Genomic DNA, 19410 nt, shown 5'->3' with positions numbered 1-19410 from the left:
TTGGATTAATTTCATGAAAATATATATATATATCTCTGACATGACTCATATCCTTTATTCAACTCTTTTCTAGTACCACATTACAGTAATCTTGTCACAGTCTGTTCTAACAGTAACAGCATTCCAAAAGCTTTCCTTTTTCTGAAGATGATAGTGACAGCTTCACAAAATGACAAAAATTCAAATACATCAGCAGAACATCTGTGACAAATCCGAATGCCCCCTCCCCAATGCTAATCCTTCATAGAATGCAAACATTACACTACAGTATAGCGATGTAGGTGAAAGATAGAATAGGCATGTGACCACCTTGTGATGTGAGCGGTGACCCACAAATGACGAGTAACTTTTTTTCTGAACAAGTGTGTATGAAAAGTGCCAGACAAAGCAAGAATGAAAAATTCAAACTCCCCAGTCGAGGTAGACTGATGTTTTGGGGTGGTTTTTTTCTTGTATTTTTCTTTCTTGCTTTGTCTGGCACCTTTCATATACACTTAGTCAGATCTTTATCTTAGAACGGTGCCTGCTCCTTAATTTCTTAATTTGATAACTTTTTTCTATGTGATAAGAATTTTGAGCTGCTTATATGAAACGTTTAATAAAACAATGTGTTATGTAAACTGGCTTATTTATTTTGTGCGGCTATGTGATTTTGTGACACTCGCTTTCGGATCGGGACGTCCAGGGTTCGACTTCCACTCTGGGCGGCCCATAGTCGAGTCTGGGCAAAGGCGCTTATTCACATTCTCTCACTATACTCAGGTGTAAAACGAGTACCTGACCGTTAACAGCGTTGTCTCTGTCAGAAAGAAAAATGTAACATCGCCGAACAGGCGTCATGTCTTGTCTTACATGTTTACTGTTTCTATTGGCTAGGGACCGTTTGAGCACGTTTGGTGTATATTGCACTATATAAATGCTCAAGTTTAAGTTATTTATGTTAAAAAAAGGTATGACGCATCTCTTATTCTGTCGTATATTATACGATTCTTTCATCTCTTTGTATTTATTTATTTTTATCGCACCCAACGACGAGCTTGAGAGCATGTGTTATTGCACGATAAAAACATTGAGTTTAATAAATACAAAGAAATGAAAGAATACGTTTATTTACCTCTCCAATTTAAGATTATTGGAATTAGATATTTTATAACCAAATGATTTGGTATTATTGTATTCACCATAATTTGTACCTTTCTCCTTTTGCAGGAATGACAATTTGATCCAAAACTAAAAACTTTGGATTTGTAAGCGCACCAAAAGATCATTTTCAATTACAATTCAGTTGTCTTTTACCTTTACACATAATTTCACACCAATAAAATGTGCGAAAATATTCTACAATCGTTGAATAAATTTTTTTTATTATTATTCAACGATTACGTTTTACTATGAAATGATAGGGTTTTCCAATGGGAGGTGTGGAATAATATATTATAGTATATTTAATAGCAACAGTTTACAGCGTAAAATTTCATGTCTAATGACCAATTTTATTTTCACCCACGGCACTACGTATTCCCACAAATTGTGGATTAGTCTGGTTGTCAAACCATGTATTAAAAAAATTAAAAAAAAAAAAAGAAAAATCGTCCCCCAATTTTTAAAAATTTATTTATTTGCCTTTTACCAAAGTTGAACATCTCTGGATTAAATATCTGAAAAGTGCTGCCTTGGGTATTTTGAGAAATTACGTCACAAAGGTCACGTAAAGGTTATTTTTTAAAAAAAATCCTCCAAAAATCATTATATATTATACAGAATGAAAGCTTTAGTCAAATTAAATGTAAAAATACATCTACTTATAAAATTGGCCGAATAGTTGACAAAGTATTAGTATTTTAAATATCCAAAATGTCAAGGTCGTCTCGTAAAATGACCCAAATGTTGCCGTGTTTGGTATTAAATTAAAAGTCTTGACAAAATCAATACAGAATTTTGGATATTTATGCTATTTGATTATATTTAAATTATCTACAGCTGTAAAAGTATAATTGGGATAATGAAAATTACTACTTTTGTGGTTAAGGTGTCAGATCACACCAAAAAAAAAAAAAACATGGAGAGAGTCTCCGTAATGAGAGGCCGTGCCGTGTATTGAGTCTTTGATCAATCTGCAGACAAACAGGCGGTTAAAAACCAAATCAACAACCTGAGGTCCGCCTTCAGAAAATAATTAAATAAGTAAAAAAGCGGTTATGTCCAAGCTATCTGGTGCTGGTAGGGAAGGTGTTTATGAATCTAAGTTGTGGTACTTTCGATATTTGCCGTCAAGAATCCCTAGAGCAGGACTATCGAATTGTGACATCGGAAATTCATCGCATTCTTTAAAGGTGGCAAGTGAGGTACCTTTGTAGATTTATTTTGTTTTCCATAAATATTTTAATTTGCATTGTGTACCAAGAAAATACGTGGATTGCTACAACTGATAACTATGTATGTATAATTTAAAATGTGAAAGCTTATTCTGGATCAATATTTTTTTTAAAACATACTATATAGCGCATTTCCACGACTTACCATGTTCAATGCGTTTCATCAAGGTTTCATTTATCGTTCCAGCAGTTCACGTGCAATCATATTTTAATAGCACACAGTACCACTCGCTTCGGGGTATTTTTTTGTACTCACACTCTTACAATATCCATCGCTGTCTTTAGCCAAGAACTCATTCACACATGAGTCGAGTGGGGTAATGTGTATAAAGTGTCTAACCCATGGACAAAACTTCAGGACCATCATTTTCCACGGTCAGTGTTCCCCCATCCACTAGTGGCCACGCGTTACATCGCTTGACTTTCGTGACAAGACGAGACACCATATCGTCACGTCACCCATTCTATCATTTCATCGCTTATGTTAAATGTTAACATTGCATATTATATTGTACCATTGTGTTTGCTGCAGTCTTAATTAATGTTTAATTGTGATATTACGTCACCTGGTTTATCCTGACATAATATAATACCATTTTGATACGATGGGTCATATACATGTTGTGACCCATCACCTTAAAACAGTGTTATGTGGGGATGTCTACGATCCTGAAACTCGAATTTATAGCCAAAATTGTCAGTTTCGGGTTGAGTTTATGAGGAGAATGAATATAGTATTGAGAAAGACGAAAACCAAGAATCTCATAGTTAATTTATGTGATAAGTTTACCTTTAATTTGACTTTTGAGCATCTAGAGCAGCCTGTCCTATTACCGTTTTGAGACGATGAGTCACATAATATATGATGATAAATGTTTTAAATTATCACACGGGAAAAGGATGGATAATAGTGCCGCGCTGAAGACCGGTCTGGACCGCGGTCCGACGGTCTTTTAGCTGTGAACCGAAGACCGTCCCAAGGGGAAGACCGGCGGCGGTCCTCACTTCTTATCACCTTTCAACTAGTGCGGGGCGGTCCTTGCAAGGACCACGGTCCTACGGTCTCGCGCCATAGCCTACTACTTCCCCAGCGATTCGTTGCTTCGGTTGCCTATCTTCCACCAATCACCACCCATCCCACTTAATTAATCGCACCCACCCCCCTTTGCCATACACTAAACGACACAGACGACCATACAGGCAGACGACCACCAACCTCCACTCCGCAAACCGCCCTTTCGTGTGTGAGATGGGGGGAACAGGAGGCGCACGCCTTGGACGATTCCATTATACGGGGTAAATTTCAAAATTTACTACACCATAATGATCGCAATGACAATGATCTATGGTGAAGGCATGACCCCTCTTCTCTAATGGGTTATTGTTTGAAATGTATGTGACTACAAAAGATGTGTGTGTTTGTGTGTGTGTGTGTGTGTGTGTGTGTCGAACCTAGCAAGTAGCAAATCCGATTTTTTGTTTTCTTTTGTCCATCTCTTGTCACCACTCCTTTCTATCGCAGTGTTGTCATTTAAAATAATACAATAATATTAAAATTTCGTTTGGTGTTTTTACTAATCAAATAATATGAGTTTCATTAGTTTCTTCCTTCCAAAAAACCCAGTTATAACGTCTGAATTTTAAAAAAGTCCAATAGAATATTTGGGGACCCCGATAGCTCAGTTGATAGAGCACTCTCTTTATACGCAAAGGGCCAGAGATCGATCCCGGGTGCAGTCGATTTTTTTCTGAATCCCTGTCTACTCAGCAATGAATGGGTAGCTGAGTTTGTTAGATCTGGCGAAAAGTCACCATCGACCCTCTTATCACCTCATCCACCCCCTCTTATTATAACTTCACGTCTCTCTTTTACTCTTCAATGCTCGCTGCCCTCTAATGTGTGTGTGTGGGGGGGGGGGGGGAGGGGGGGGGGGGGGGTAGGAGTTGCGTGTGTGTATCAACGCCACGAACAACTCGATCAACGCCTTGGGCGATGCCATTATCTCCGTTAATGGGGATAAATTTCAAATTTTATTAAATTATCGAAGTAACAATGAAGTACGGTGAGCAAATAAAGAAGGCATCACCCCTCTTCTCTAATTAGGTTACAATTTGAAATGAGTGTGACTACTCCGTGTGTTTTACTCCTGTAGGCCACGGTTTTCATCGTGTAGCGGTCTTTAACGGTTCAAGAATGAACGATCCCACGCTCTAAAAGGTCAAACCGGTTCGAATTTCCAACAGTCTCTCAGGAATGTTCAATGTCGAAAAGGACCGGTCCTAGGACCGGTCCTTGCGGTCTTCATTTCCCAAGGACCGTAGGACCGTGGTCCTTAAGCTTGCCAAGGACCGCCCCGCACTAATGGATAACAATATATCGACAAAATTATGATAGTGAGTAGCCACTCCAGTAGCAGTTAAGTGGCTGACTGAGTGTGGCGATACGCGAGCATATGTCATGAAGGGCGAGAAGCGAAAGTATTGTACGAAGGGGTGAGGTAAGGGTGGCGAGACACGATTTGCGTGATGAGCGTATGTTATGGCTATTGGTGAATCTATAAAAGTTGCTGCAAAACGCCTAGAGTGAGTCACTTTCTGCACCTTGCGCTCACGTGCTGTGTACATAAACCTATTTGACATAAGAAGAATAACAATAATATACAAGGTTCATCATATTAATTCGGACTTAGCATATAGGTAACACTAGTGACTTATCCATTTACTTAGAATAATACTTTGGTAAGTTTTCAGTGTTGGCTGATTTATTTAGTCATTACTTATGCATGTGCGGCTATGTGATTTTGTGCTATGGATATGACACTCGCCTTCGGACCGCAAGGTCCAGGGTTCGAGACCCGCTCTGAGCGTTGCATAGTTGAGTCCTTGGAAAAAGGCTCTTTACTCACTTTCTCTCACCGTCTCGTCTTACTCATTATGCTAAGTTTTGCTGTTAGTCAAGGACCCATTGTCAAGCGCTTTGAGAACGTTTAGTGGATATTGTGCTATATAAATGCACAATATTGTTTACGGCGATGGAAACGTGTCATCTATCCTAGGGATTTAGTATGGCGCATCAGCTAAAAACGGGATCAAGTCGGAGTGAACCTGCTAATAGAGGTGCCTAAATGAGTCAATAAAATGGAGAGAAAGATAAAGGGAGTAAATTATATGACTCATAAATAAGTGGACAACACAAAACAAACAACGTTTCGGCCTTTGGCATTTTTCAAGTAAACACGATATATATTATATTACTTTAAAAAGGCCATAGGCCGAAATGTCGTTTGTTTTGAGTTGTTCCCTTAATTGTGATTCACATTGACTCCCTTTATCTTTCTCTCTAGTTAACCCGATACTTGGAATTGAATTCTAAGCTAATAGGGAAGAAAAGTGTGATATAAAAAATAATAAAATTGGTTCGTATTTCATTGAAAATGTAAAACTAATCTTTCGGGAGACTTGTGTACATGATCATCTGATGTCAGAGTGATGGCATTATATTTTCGAGTCTAACTAATATATGCTGGTCATCAATATAGATTATCTATCCTCGCTCTTTTACGTCCCGTAATTATTTGAATCTGTCTATACATTCTGCTACTAAAATAGTTATTCGCCCTTATGATTCGATACGTAACTTATTCATTATTTGTCTCTTCCTAAGGACTTGTTGCATACATACTTCCAAAGAATTAGGAACCAGAAAAATAGAAGTTGTGATTTTGCGATTTTTCTTCCCTATTAATATCTTCTTTCTGAAGTATGTGTTTTGTTTAGTAAACTATAAATTTCCTATTTTTTAAATCATTTTGATTTTAAGCCAAATTTCTTCATCGAGTTGATCCTTGGGAATAGAATGTCATTTCAATTCTTTTTTTTTCATGAATAAAGGTTATCTTATCTTATCTTTTCTTATAATGATAATAATATTAATAATGAGGATGATAATAATAATGATATAATAATAATAATAATAATAATAATAATATAATAATAATAATAATAATAATAATAATAATAATAATAATAATAATAATAATAATAATATATTATAATAATAATAAAAATAATAATAATAATAAATAATAATAATAATAATAATGATAATAATAATAATGATGATGATGATGATGATGATGATGATGATGATGATGATGATGATAATAATAATAATAATAACAATAATAATAATAATAATAATAATAATAATAATAATAATAATAACAATAATAATAATAATAATAATAATAATTATAATAATAATAATAATAATGACTAAGACAATGCCAACAACAACAACGATACGTTGACAGGCCTAAAACAAAGTAGATTATTAAATAATCAAGATATATGTATTATTCAAGGAATTTCAATGGTATTATTAAATCGTATCTATCTGCATAAATAATGTATTTCAGGAGATACAAATTAGTATGGAATTTACATTGCCCCAATTTTATAATTTCTCATGTCCATAAAACATCCTGGAATGTCACGCTTGTCATAATACACATTATAACCATCATAATGTCCCATCATAACTCATCACCAAAAGTAACTTTTTATAGTAACCGTAGCTTTGTATGTGACCAAACCCAGACGGAAAAATTCGAAATAAGGAGAAAGAAATGCATTCGCTATAATTAACTTTAAAAATCAACAATTTATTCTAACGAGGATTTTAATAAAACTCCAAAACCTTTTAATTTTATGTGCTTCTCTGGCATCAACTTTAATTTTTAATAAGTGTGCGGCTATGTGGTCTTGTGGTATGACACTCGCTTTCGGATCGGAAGGTCCTGGGTTCGAGCCTCGCGCTCAGCGCATAGTTGAGTCTTTGGAAAAGGCTCTTTATTCACATTCTCTCACCGTACTCAGGTGTAAAATGAGTACCTGGCCGTTAACAGCGTTGTCTGTGTCCGAAAAATTGTAATATCGCCTAACAGGCGTCATGTCTCGTCCTACATGTTAAATGTTGCTGTTGACCAGGGACCCCTTGTAAAGCGCTTTGAGCACATTTAGTGGATATAGCGCTATATAAAGCTCAATTTTTAATTTATTTTTTAAAAAATTACTTTGAGATGTTCATGAAGTTCTGAAATTGGAGCCAAAATTTCGCAATTCTACGAATAATAGGTAGGTCCGCAATCCCCTGATAACGGTGATATGTTTCGGTGGCTTAGATTTAGAAATCGAACATCGAATTTACAGCCAAGTATATGAGGCCTGGTTTAATTAATTTATTTGTTTTACTCATAGTTTGGAAAGAATACAATATCCTTAAAGAGCAAAAAATGAGAGGATCAGGATCAAAAAGTAGCTAGGTGTCAAATTTTCATCTTTCGAAGAAAGCTGCAATTTTGTGTCATTTATTTCATGGTTTAAAGAGGGAAATACGTGTTTTGTTTGCAGCATAGATCAATACCAATAGTGCTTTAAAACTCAAAAATGTCTCTGGATATTTGAAACGGTCTCATAGATTGATTGAGAGTGCTAGTGTTAACTTCTATCTGGATGTGACTTTGTACCTTTTGATCCTGACTTTCTCAAATATTCAAGTGGTCCTTCAGAGCCATTTAGGCCCATGGAGCCGGAGTTTATCCCGGTTTCTATGGCGTGAAACGGACAGTAGCAATTGCTTGCGATCCTTTTGATAAGACGCTAGTTTATTGCAAGTACTTTCCTCCAGATCTAACAGACCCAGCTGCTGGATGGACAGGGGGGGGGGGTCAAAAAAAATCTCGACTGCACCCGGGACCGTGTGGAGCGAGTGCTCTACCAACTGAGCTATCGAGACTCCCCTTCTCAAACAGTTTCTTATTTCGGATCTTTTAACTTAAAATTAACATTCGCTTTTCGGCAGCTAGATAGTTTTCTCTCAACAAAATTCATTCCAGATTCAGTTATCCGACCTGCAAATAAGTACACGTTAGTAGCTAAGCAAATGTTATCATCGGTTTAATAGCACAAAAAGCGAGATAAATTCTGCTCTATGGGCGGCCCATTTATCTGAAGGGCTTTTACACTAATTTCATTACCACTACCTATCGTGATCTGGGTTGGGTCAGTTTGATTTTAGTTGCACTGCCAGCATTGACTGCATTCTTATTTGAATGCATTTATGTTTCTATGTTGTAGACTGGTAATTACATCACGCCGCGTTGCTTTATTCTATCCTCAGCACTACAAAATGGCAGCAGTTGTCGGCAAATGGGAATTAGCTTCTTGTGACAGCAACTTTGAGAAATACATGCAAGCCGTAGGTAAGAACTGTCGTGATCATCTTCCCAGTCCTTGAAAATTTCGATCTGAACTTCTTTTCTCTTTCTATTGCTTTGTTTCATATTTCTTTTCTATATTGTTTGCACAGTCATGCATTTTATATATATATATATATATATATATATATATATATATATATATATATATATATATATATATATATACATAATATATATATATATTATATATATATATATATATATATATATATATATATATATAAATGAAAGGTGCATATAAGGAATGAACAGCATTTCTCCAACTTGGACGGTCAGAGCTAACTTACTCTGTAATAACACATAAATATTTTGGCTATAATACTCGTCTTTCAAATATCGATCGATAGGAATGACGCTCATCTTGTCAAAAAACAAAAAAAAAAAAAAAAACAAAAAAAAAAACAACCAAACAAAATAAATAAATAAACCTCTCAAATCTGGGACTTCAAGCGTGACAGAGGGGTTGTGCGGCTTGCTGTTCCACAAGAGATCTATTCCGCACCTCTCCACTTCTGTCATTCTCCTCCATGTTTTTCTTTATATTTTTTTTGGGGGGGGGGGGGGCGATAGTCTTTCTCTTCCTCTGAGGGATTCTGCTCCAACAGCATAGTACTTTTTCTCAGAACATGGTTTATCCACTACCATATATTATAGCTCCCCACTTATAAGTTGATATTTTCTGTTCCAGCCATGTCCAGTACTTCTGTCATGTGGGGCATGTTGCTGTCGTCTAGTCTTATGAGATACTTGGACTAGAAAGATAATCAAGGTTTTCCTCCTTTTCTTTGGTAATTGTCATGTTTCACATCCTTACAGTAGTACTGACTAAAATCTTGAAAAGAGACACATTTGTCTACCTGCTAACACCAGCTGTCCTCCATATGTTGTCTACCTTTTTTATCTTTCTTCTTCTTCTTGGTATGACGCTGTTGCGAGTCTATACGTGTTCAATATTTCATAGGAATTTATCAACACGTTATCTAAATGGTCACAATGCAATGCGTTTATAATGCCGCGACCGTTATATTTTCAACGGTTTAAGTCTGTGTCGTATCCGTCATTTCTTATTAGAAATGAAGGAAACCATGCTAATTGGGACAGGGACTGTTATGAAATCTACGTTTGCTTCATATAACTTGGAGCTGTGGCAATATTCGTATCATTTCTTCAAGACACATAAATAAAACTTTCAATTATCTTGTATTATACTGTCGTCACTAACGTGACTGTACATGCATTCTTGTTTTCTGGAGGTATAACAACAAAAAATAATCATCTTATATTATTCAGACCAAAAAGTGTAGTAACGTCACGTTTAAACAGATATCTCTCTCTCTCTCTCTCTCTCTCTCTCTCTCTCTCTCTCTCTCTCTCTCTCTCTCTCTCTCTCTCTCTCTCTCTCTCTCTCTCTCTCTCTCTCTCTCTCTCTCTCTCTCTCTCTCTTTCGTTTTTTCTTTTTTTTCTCTCCTCCCTTCATCCTTCTTCTCCTCCTCTCCCCCCCTCTCTCTCCCCCCCCCCCCTCTCTCTCTCTCTCCTCTCTCTCTCTATCTTTCTCTTTCTTTCTTTTTTTTTCTCTCTCCTCCCTTCATCCTTCTCTCTCCCCCTCTCCCCACCTCTCTCTCTCTCTCTGCCCCCTCTCTCACTCCCTTTCTCCCTCTCTCTCTCTCTCTCTTTCTCTCTCTCACTCTCTCTCTCCCTCTCTCTCTCTCCCTCTTTCTCTCTCTCTCTCCCTCTCACTCTCTCTCTCCCTCTTTCTCTCTCTCTCTCCCTCTCACTCTCTCTCTCTCTCCCCCTCTCTCTCTCTCTCTCCCTCTCTCTCTCTCTCTCTCCCTCTCACTCTCTCTCTCCCTCTCACTCTCTCTCTCACTCTCTCTCTCCCTCTCTCTCTCTCACTCTCTCTCCCCCCCCTCTCTCTCTCTCTCTCTCTCTCTCTCTCTCTCTCTCCCTCTTTCTCTCACACAAACAATAGTGATTTTCATTTTTACTTGTCGCGATTTTAAAAGATATGTAGATTAAAAAAAAAAAAAATTGGAGAATTTATCAGAATAGCCGACGAGAAGGGAGATTCTTTTGCCCTTGAGGGTTTAATACACCAAAGATTCGTTTCTGACTAATATTTTTATGGAAATTCTTTTTTAAATGAGATGGAAATTGGAAGACCGTGAGGCACCAGAAGACCCATAAGTTATTGAATGTAAATTGATGTCACTACAGTCAAACACGCATTAGAATAACATAATGTAATATAAACACTTTGATATACAGCCGGTGTAATAAAATAGATATTCAAGTTGTGGTTGATTATTATAGTCTTATTGTCTTTAATCATGCATTTGAAAGGGAAAAGTAACCAAGGCTTTCAGAAAATAGAGCGTTGCAAATGTAATTTTTAACACAATATTATGATTACGTTAGCAATGATTTTGATTCTGCAATTCTTAAATTCCCAAGATATTCAAAATAAAAGTGTATAAAAGACCTCTTTTTATGTTTTTTAATGGTGTATAGTTATAGATTGTCTTTTGTTGTTGTTATTTGCTACCTCAGACTAATCTATTCTCATATAATTCTAACTGAAATAAAGTGTACAAGAAGCATTCGAGTTTACACACCTTTTGTTACAAACAAATTTTATTATTTTGCGAGCCGAAAATCGGAAACAATACTTTCTCAAATGATAAAACTACAATCATAAATTTGCACCACAATAATAAACATCATTTATATTTGGCTGAAACAAGAATAATGCACCTAATTTTCTTGTTTTGTTATAAATTATTTTATATTTCAAATAATAAATAATAAGTTGATATTATTAATAATTTATTTGTCAATAAATCGATTTAAATAAGGTAGGTAGTTTATTTTCAACAAGATATGAAGTGAGTAGAAAAGTGCCAGAAGACAATAGAGAATAAACAATTTTTTCGCGGCGGTGGTGGGGTTTGAACCTGCGACCTTATTGGTACACTAATCCGCCTGGCAGGTGAGAGCGTTGGCTCTACGTGTGAGCTACACGAACACAAAAATATCGTTTCTAAACCAAAGTCATTTCTAGATCCACTCTACCAACATTCTTAGATCGCCGATTCGTTCGCCACCACGCGAAGTAATTTTGACCTGCAGTTAAGCTTAATAGCCAATATTCTCATCACAAACATATAACATAGAAACGATTGAGACATTGAGTATGCTCGTGTATGGGTGAAAATTTTAATTCAGAAAAGTGAGTGGCAGCATTATTGTTGGTAACAACAAATTAAAGGAGTAGAAAAGTGCCAAAGACAATATGAATAAAAAAATTTTTTCGCGGCGTGGTGGGGTTTGAACCTGCGACCTTATTGGTACAGACAAACCGCCTGGCAGGTGAGAGCGTGGTCTCTACCGTGTAGCTATCCACGAACACAAAAATATTCGTTTCAACCCAAAGTCATTTCTAATCCCTCTCTCACTCCACTTCTTGAGATCGCCGATTCGTTCGCCACAATCGCGAAGTAATTTTTTGACCAGCAGTTAAGCTTAATAGCGAATATTCTCATCACAAACATATAACATAGAAACGATTGAGACATTGAGTATGCTCCGTGTATGGGTGAATTTTTAATTCAGAAAAGTGAGTGGAGCAGGCACTTATGTGTAACAACAAGATGAAGTGAGTTAGAAAAGTGCAGAAGACAATAGAAAAAAAAATTTTTTCCGCGGCGGTGTGGGGTTTGAACCTGCAACCTTATTGGTACGAACAACTCCGCCTGGCAGGTGAGAGCGTGGCTCTACGTGTGAGCTATCCACGAACACAAAATATTCGTTTCAAACCCAAGTCATTTTAGTTCCCTCTCTCCACCCATCTTCTTGAGATCGCCGAATTCGTTTCGCCACCATCGGAAGTAATTTTGACCAGCAGTTAAGCTTAATAGCCAATATTCTCATCACAAACATATAACATAGAAACGATTGAGACATTGAGTATGCTCCGGTGTATGGGTGAATTTTTAATTCAGAAAAGTGAGTGGAGCAGGCACTTATGTTGGTAACAACAAGATATGAAGTGAGTAGAAAAGTGCCAGAAGACAATAGAGAATAAAAATTTTTTTCGCGGCGTTGGTGGGGTTTGAACCTGCGACCTTATTGGTACGACAACTCCGCCTGGCAGGTGAGAGCGTGGCTCTACCGTGTGAGCTATCCACGAACACAAAAATATTCGTTTCAAACACAAAGTCATTTCTAGATCCCTCTCTCACCCACTTCTTGAGATCGCCGATTCGTTCGCCACCATCGCGAAGTAATTTTGACCAGCAGTTAAGCTTAATAGCCAATATTCTCATCACAAACATATAACATAGAAACGATTGAGACATTGAGTATGCTCCGGTGTATGGGGTGAATTTTTAATTCAGAAAAGTGAGTGGAGCAGGCACTTATGTTGGTAACAACAAGATATGAAGTGAGTAGAAAAGTGCCAGAAGACAATAGAGAATAAAAATTTTTTTCGCGGCGGTGGTGGGTTTGAACCTGCGACCTTATTGGTACGACAACTCCGCCTGGCAGGTGAGAGCGTGGCTCTACCGTGTGAGCTATCCACGAACACAAAAATATTCGTTTCAAACCCAAAGTCATTTCTAGATCCCTCTCTCACCCACTTCTTGAGATCGCCGATTCGTTCGCCACCATCGCGAAGTAATTTTGACAAGCAGTTAAGCTTAATAGCCAATATTCTCATCACAAACATATAACATAAAAACGATTGAGACATTGAGTATGCTCCGGTGTATGGGGTGAATTTTTATTTCAGAAAAGTGAGTGGAGCAGGCACTTATGTTGGTAACAACAAGATATGAAGTGAGTAGAAAAGTGCCAGAAGACAATAGAGAATAAAAATTTTTTTCGCGGCGGTGGTGGGGTTTGAACCTGCGACCTTATTGGTACGACAACTCCGCCTGGCAGGTGAGAGCGTGGCTCTACCGTGTGAGCTATCCACGAACACAAAAATATTCGTTTCAAACCCAAAGTCATTTCTAGATCCCTCTCTCACCCACTTCTTGAGATCGCCGATTCGTTCGCCACCATCGCGAAGTAATTTTGACCAGCAGTTAAGCTTAATAGCCAATATTCTCATCACAAACATATAACATAGAAACGATTGAGACATTGAGTATGCTCCGGTGTATGGGGTGAATTTTTAATTCAGAAAAGTGAGTGGAGCAGGCACTTATGTTGGTAACAACAAGATATGAAGTGAGTAGAAAAGTGCCAGAAGACAATAGAGAATAAAAAATTTTTTCGCGGCGGTGGTGGGGTTTGAACCTGCAACCTTATTGGTACGACAACTCCGCCTGGCAGGTGAGAGCGTGGCTCTACCGTGTGAGCTATCCACGAACACAAAAATATTCGTTTCAAACCCAAAGTCATTTCTAGATCCCTCTCTCACCCACTTCTTGAGATCGCCGATTCGTTCGCCACCATCGCGAAGTAATTTTGACCAGCAGTTAAGCTTAATAGCCAATATTCTCATCACAAACATATAACATAGAAACGATTGAGACATTGAGTATGCTCCGGTGTATGGGGTGAATTTTTAATTCAGAAAAGTGAGTGGAGCAGGCACTTATGTTGGTAACAACAAGATATGAAGTGAGTAGAAAAGTGCCAGAAGACAATAGAGAATAAAAAATTTTTTCGCGGCGGTGGTGGGGTTTGAACCTGCGACCTTATTGGTACGACAACTCCGCCTGGCAGGTGAGAGCGTGGCTCTACCGTGTGAGCTATCCACGAACACAAAAATATTCGTTTCAAACCCAAAGTCATTTCTAGATCCCTCTCTCACCCACTTCTTGAGATCGCCGATTCGTTCGCCACCATCGCGAAGTAATTTTGACCAGCAGTTAAGCTTAATAGCCAATATTCTCATCACAAACATATAACATAGAAACGATTGAGACATTGAGTATGCTCCGGTGTATGGGGTGAATTTTTATTTCAGAAAAGTGAGTGGAGCAGGCACTTATGTTGGTAACAACAAGATATGAAGTGAGTAGAAAAGTGCCAGAAGACAATAGAGAATAAAAATTTTTTTCGCGGCGGTGGTGGGGTTTGAACCTGCGACCTTATTGGTACGACAACTCCGCCTGGCAGGTGAGAGCGTGGCTCTACCGTGTGAGCTATCCACGAACACAAAAATATTCGTTTCAAACCCAAAGTCATTTCTAGATCCCTCTCTCACCCACTTCTTGAGATCGCCGATTCGTTTTTCACCATCGCGAAGTAATTTTGACCAGCAGTTAAGCTTAATAGCCAATATTCTCATCACAAACATATAACATAGAAACGATTGAGACATTGAGTATGCTCCGGTGTATGGGGTGAATTTTTAATTCAGAAAAGTGAGTGGAGCAGGCACTTATGTTGGTAACAACAAGATATGAAGTGAGTAGAAAAGTGCCAGAAGACAATAGAGAATAAAAAATTTTTTCCGCGGCGGTGGTGGGGTTTGAACCTGCAACCTTATTGGTACGACAACTCCGCCTGGCAGGTGAGAGCGTGGCTCTACCGTGTGAGCTATCCACGAACACAAAAATATTCGTTTCAAACCCAAAGTCATTTCTAGATCCCTCTCTCACCCACTTCTTGAGATCGCCGATTCGTTCGCCACCATCGCGAAGTAATTTTGACCAGCAGTTAAGCTTAATAGCCAATATTCTCATCACAAACATATAACATAGAAACGATTGAGACATTGAGTATGCTCCGGTGTATGGGGTGAATTTTTAATTCAGAAAAGTGAGTGGAGCAGGCACTTATGTTGGTAACAACAAGATATGAAGTGAGTAGAAAAGTGCCAGAAGACAATAGAGAATAAAAAATTTTTTCGCGGCGGTGGTGGGGTTTGAACCTGCGACCTTATTGGTACGACAACTCCGCCTGGCAGGTGAGAGCGTGGCTCTACCGTGTGAGCTATCCACGAACAAAAATATTCGTTTCAAACCCAAAGTCATTTCTAGATCCCTCTCTCACCCACTTCTTGAGATCGCCGATTCGTTCGCCACCATCGCGAAGTAATTTTGACCAGCAGTTAGGCTTAATAGCCAATATTCTCATCACAAACATATAACATAGAAACGATTGAGACATTGAGTATGCTCCGGTGTATGGGGTGAATTTTTAATTCAGAAAAGTGAGTGGAGCAGGCACTTATGTTGGTAACAACAAGATATGAAGTGAGTAGAAAAGTGCCAGAAGACAATAGAGAATAAAAAATTTTTTCGCGGCGGTGGTGGGGTTTGAACCTGCAACCTTATTGGTACGACAACTCCGCCTGGCAGGTGAGAGCGTGGCTCTACCGTGTGAGCTATCCACGAACACAAAAATATTCGTTTCAAACCCAAAGTCATTTCTAGATCCCTCTCTCACCCACTTCTTGAGATCGCCGATTCGTTCGCCACCATCGCGAAGTAATTTTGACCAGCAGTTAGGCTTAATAGCCAATATTCTCATCACAAACATATAACATAGAAACGATTGAGACATTGAGTATGCTCCGGTGTATGGGGTGAATTTTTAATTCAGAAAAGTGAGTGGAGCAGGCACTTATGTTGGTAACAACAAGATATGAAGTGAGTAGAAAAGTGCCAGAAGGCAATAGAGAAAAAAACATTTAACAACATTTTCCTTCTTATGGCTCCTTCTGTGCTATCTTAATCAAAGTAGGCATGTAACTTGTTATTATTTATAAATCATCAACGATTTTGTTGTATCTTCTTTTTATTGGTCAACCGTACAAAAAATAAAGACTTAAATAATGATTTTTTAATATATCTTTGCTAAAGAGGATATGACATCGCAAACAGTCGGTTTAAATAACAATCATACCATACACTAGAATAAAACTCTTACACAAACAGTGTGTATGTTTTGATTTTGTAGAATTGACCCACTACTGTTAATCTATCAATTGCCATTCAATTTACTAAGACTAATTATCATTGGCAACGGAGGAATGATTACCATTGAGATGATTGGCCCTTTAACCAGTAAACTGTCGTAATCTGGAACAACTCGTATTAAAAATTTGGCCAGAAAATTAGTCCTTCAAGTATCGATCGATTTAAATGACCCTCATTTTGTCAAAAACTCTCAAACTTGGGATTTCGACATAGACTACCAACTAAAATTTGATTTACACATTAAAACCATCTGCAGTAAAGCTTCTCAGCAATTAAATGTCTTAAAACGTCTGAAGGGTGGATGACAAAAAACAATTGCAAAGACATGAATGACGTCATCTTCGTTCTATCTATAGATAGTTCAAAGTTGACGTCACTCAGGTCTTTGTTATTGATTTTTGCCATCCGCGTTTATGGGTAATTCTCACTAAATTGCATTAACCTTACTATAAACGATCATGGTTACACAAAATGTTGTGTGTTGGTCCGTTGTACTTCCGGGTGGCAATGTTGTGAGCTCCTTAGCCAAGCGCATACTATCTATAGATCAAGCGGTAGAACAGTGGGTATTTTACTTAGACACATACCATCGATAGTAAAACATGTGTAGTTTGTTATGTTAACCAATCACTGCCATTGTTTACATTATGACGACTGTCCGACAGGCGTGGTTTTCTATGTGTCTATAACGATCGAAATGCAAAGCCGATCGTATCTACTAAAAGCAGTGAATAATTTCATAAAAAAATAACTGCCCATTGAATGCTATTCATTGCGTTCTCTGATATTTGTGAATGGCTCAAATTCGGATTCAATTGTCATGTTAAAATTTGAAACCAAACCAATACAGTTCTCTTGCAAATACTGATTTGTAACTCTGACCCTGAAGCTTTTCGTAACGTAGCATTTATTGTTGAACGCGATTCTTTTGCTTTTAACCCTCTCCTTACCGGCCATTTTCGGAAGTTTCTCCAATACACCCAACACAAAAATATATTTTCTTACTCAAACAGGAAAGCAACAATTACATTCTAAACATAATATTATTAAGCAAATTTAGCCCTACAAACAGTTTCAAGGTTTCATAGCGATAACAAAAAAAAAAAAAACATATTTAAATTTTGTGATGTAAATTGAAATCAGAATGATAAATTATTGGTTTTTATCGTAACGAATATGACGATTTCCCTATGGTTGGTAAGGAAAGGTTAATGGTCATCGGGGATAGGATATAATATTCTAAGATTTCCTGTCTTTACTGTGCCCTTGGGCTGGAATTTAATGAATCCTTAACTGCTTCTAACTTTATTAGATTCATTTGGCATCGATTTTATATTCTAAACCAGGAACACATATTATTTAATTGTTACATGCCTTGGACAGCATCATACCACAGACACTTAGTTATTAAATGTCTCAATAGCTGAGAGGTATGAGTTCTGGCATATAAATGGAAATGTACTAATTTGTACAAACTCAAACTAGACAATCTTCAGCAAGCTAAAATAAAAACTTGAGAAAATGCTGTTATTTAATTCGCCGATTCTTGATAAAATTCAATGTAGTAAGTAAGCCTTATCCTGTTTTTTTAGAGAATCAAGATCCAGTAGGAGTCCTATCGGAGCTGTTTGAATTATTAAAAGGTCGCCAGATAAATTTTTGCAAAAAAAACAACAAAAAAAACGCTCCATCAGTGGAAGGGGGGGGGGGGGGGGGTTCCACCTGTCCAACATGTTCCCGATGTGGGAAAGAACCCGAAATCGCAGGGCATCTAGTTGAACGGTGTGTTGTGACGAAGCTTCTGGGCCGGTTTGCCACGGTGCACGAGTGCGGTAAAGAAATTGCAGATTGGGTCGATCGTCATAACATAGTAGTGTGAGCACCATTAGAAGCTGCTGCTACTAAAGAAGTAAGCCTAACAAAATGTATGCCAAGAAACAGCAGTTTGATCATCTGCTTGAATAATTACCCTGATCTATCAAGTTTAAACTTCAACAATAAGAGAACCCCCTGATTTCTAATGGTAAATGAGTGAGGCATACATATTACTTTTGATACAATTTTCGCTCACACAAGTTTTGTGTCGATCACATCAAAACCATCATCAAATAATCAACATAATATATCTGAATGCGTCATGTTTACCGGATGTCACATTAAAATAAAGAGATAATCACGTGATATACGCTAACTTAAAGCCCAATCTGTAACCTCAATAATATATTTCAAAGAAGGAACTTGTTTGTCCTTTATTTGTGACCAATCGGAATGAAATGGATTTAGAAATCTGAGTCACATAACAATTAGGAAATTAAACGGTTTCTTGTATTTATGAAACAATCCTCACTCTCCCCCGCTGAATTTATCGATTTGAATTCAAACTTCATCAGTCTAGTTTACTTTTCATCTTTAAGAGTCAGATTGACCCCAACATAATACCGTTTTGAGACGAATGGTCACATAGTTATTTTCAAATTAAAAGTAGGCTACTCATATGTCTTTGCCCAGAGTTATATCCATGAGAACTGGCACATTTGATAAACATTGAAGAAAGAATAGAAATCATTTGATATTAAACTTATTTACCGATTTTATTAAATCTGCTGTACTCTGGAAAAAAAAACAAACAAATTTTAAAATTTGGCCAGAAAACTCGTCCTTCAAACATCGATCGATTTAAATGACTCTCATCTTAGCAAAAGCTCTCAAATCCGACTTCGGCGAGTCCCGGTTTTCAGAGTTTTGCCAAGATGAGAGTCATTTAAATCGATCGATATTTGAAGGACGAGTTTTTTGCCCAAAATTTTTTTAATGTGT

The 19410-nt window shown here is 37.5% G+C and overlaps 1 protein-coding gene across 3 annotated transcripts in view; it reads left to right on the top strand.

The window, feature by feature from the left end:
- Nucleotides 1-4873: 4873 nt before the first annotated feature.
- LOC144962712 (fatty acid-binding protein homolog 9-like) overlaps nt 4874-19410 on the top strand; it is a 34133-nt gene continuing 19596 nt past the window's right edge. Inside the window, exons 1-2 of one of the 3 annotated variants that reach the window (XM_078895902.1) lie at nt 4874-4958; nt 8557-8638. In XM_078895902.1, the coding sequence (XP_078752028.1) occupies nt 8566-8638 (73 nt within the window). In that variant the 5' untranslated portion in view covers nt 4874-4958; nt 8557-8565. The other 2 variants (XM_078895901.1, XM_078895900.1) reach the window with 2 other exon arrangements.

This window comes from Berghia stephanieae, chromosome 1 (assembly GCF_034508935.2).
Source record: "Berghia stephanieae isolate SIO BIC M18660-M18661 chromosome 1, UCSD_Bste_1.3, whole genome shotgun sequence".
Lineage (NCBI taxonomy): Eukaryota > Metazoa > Mollusca > Gastropoda > Nudibranchia > Aeolidiidae > Berghia > Berghia stephanieae.
This window is presented reverse-complemented; position numbering and strand designations above follow the sequence as displayed.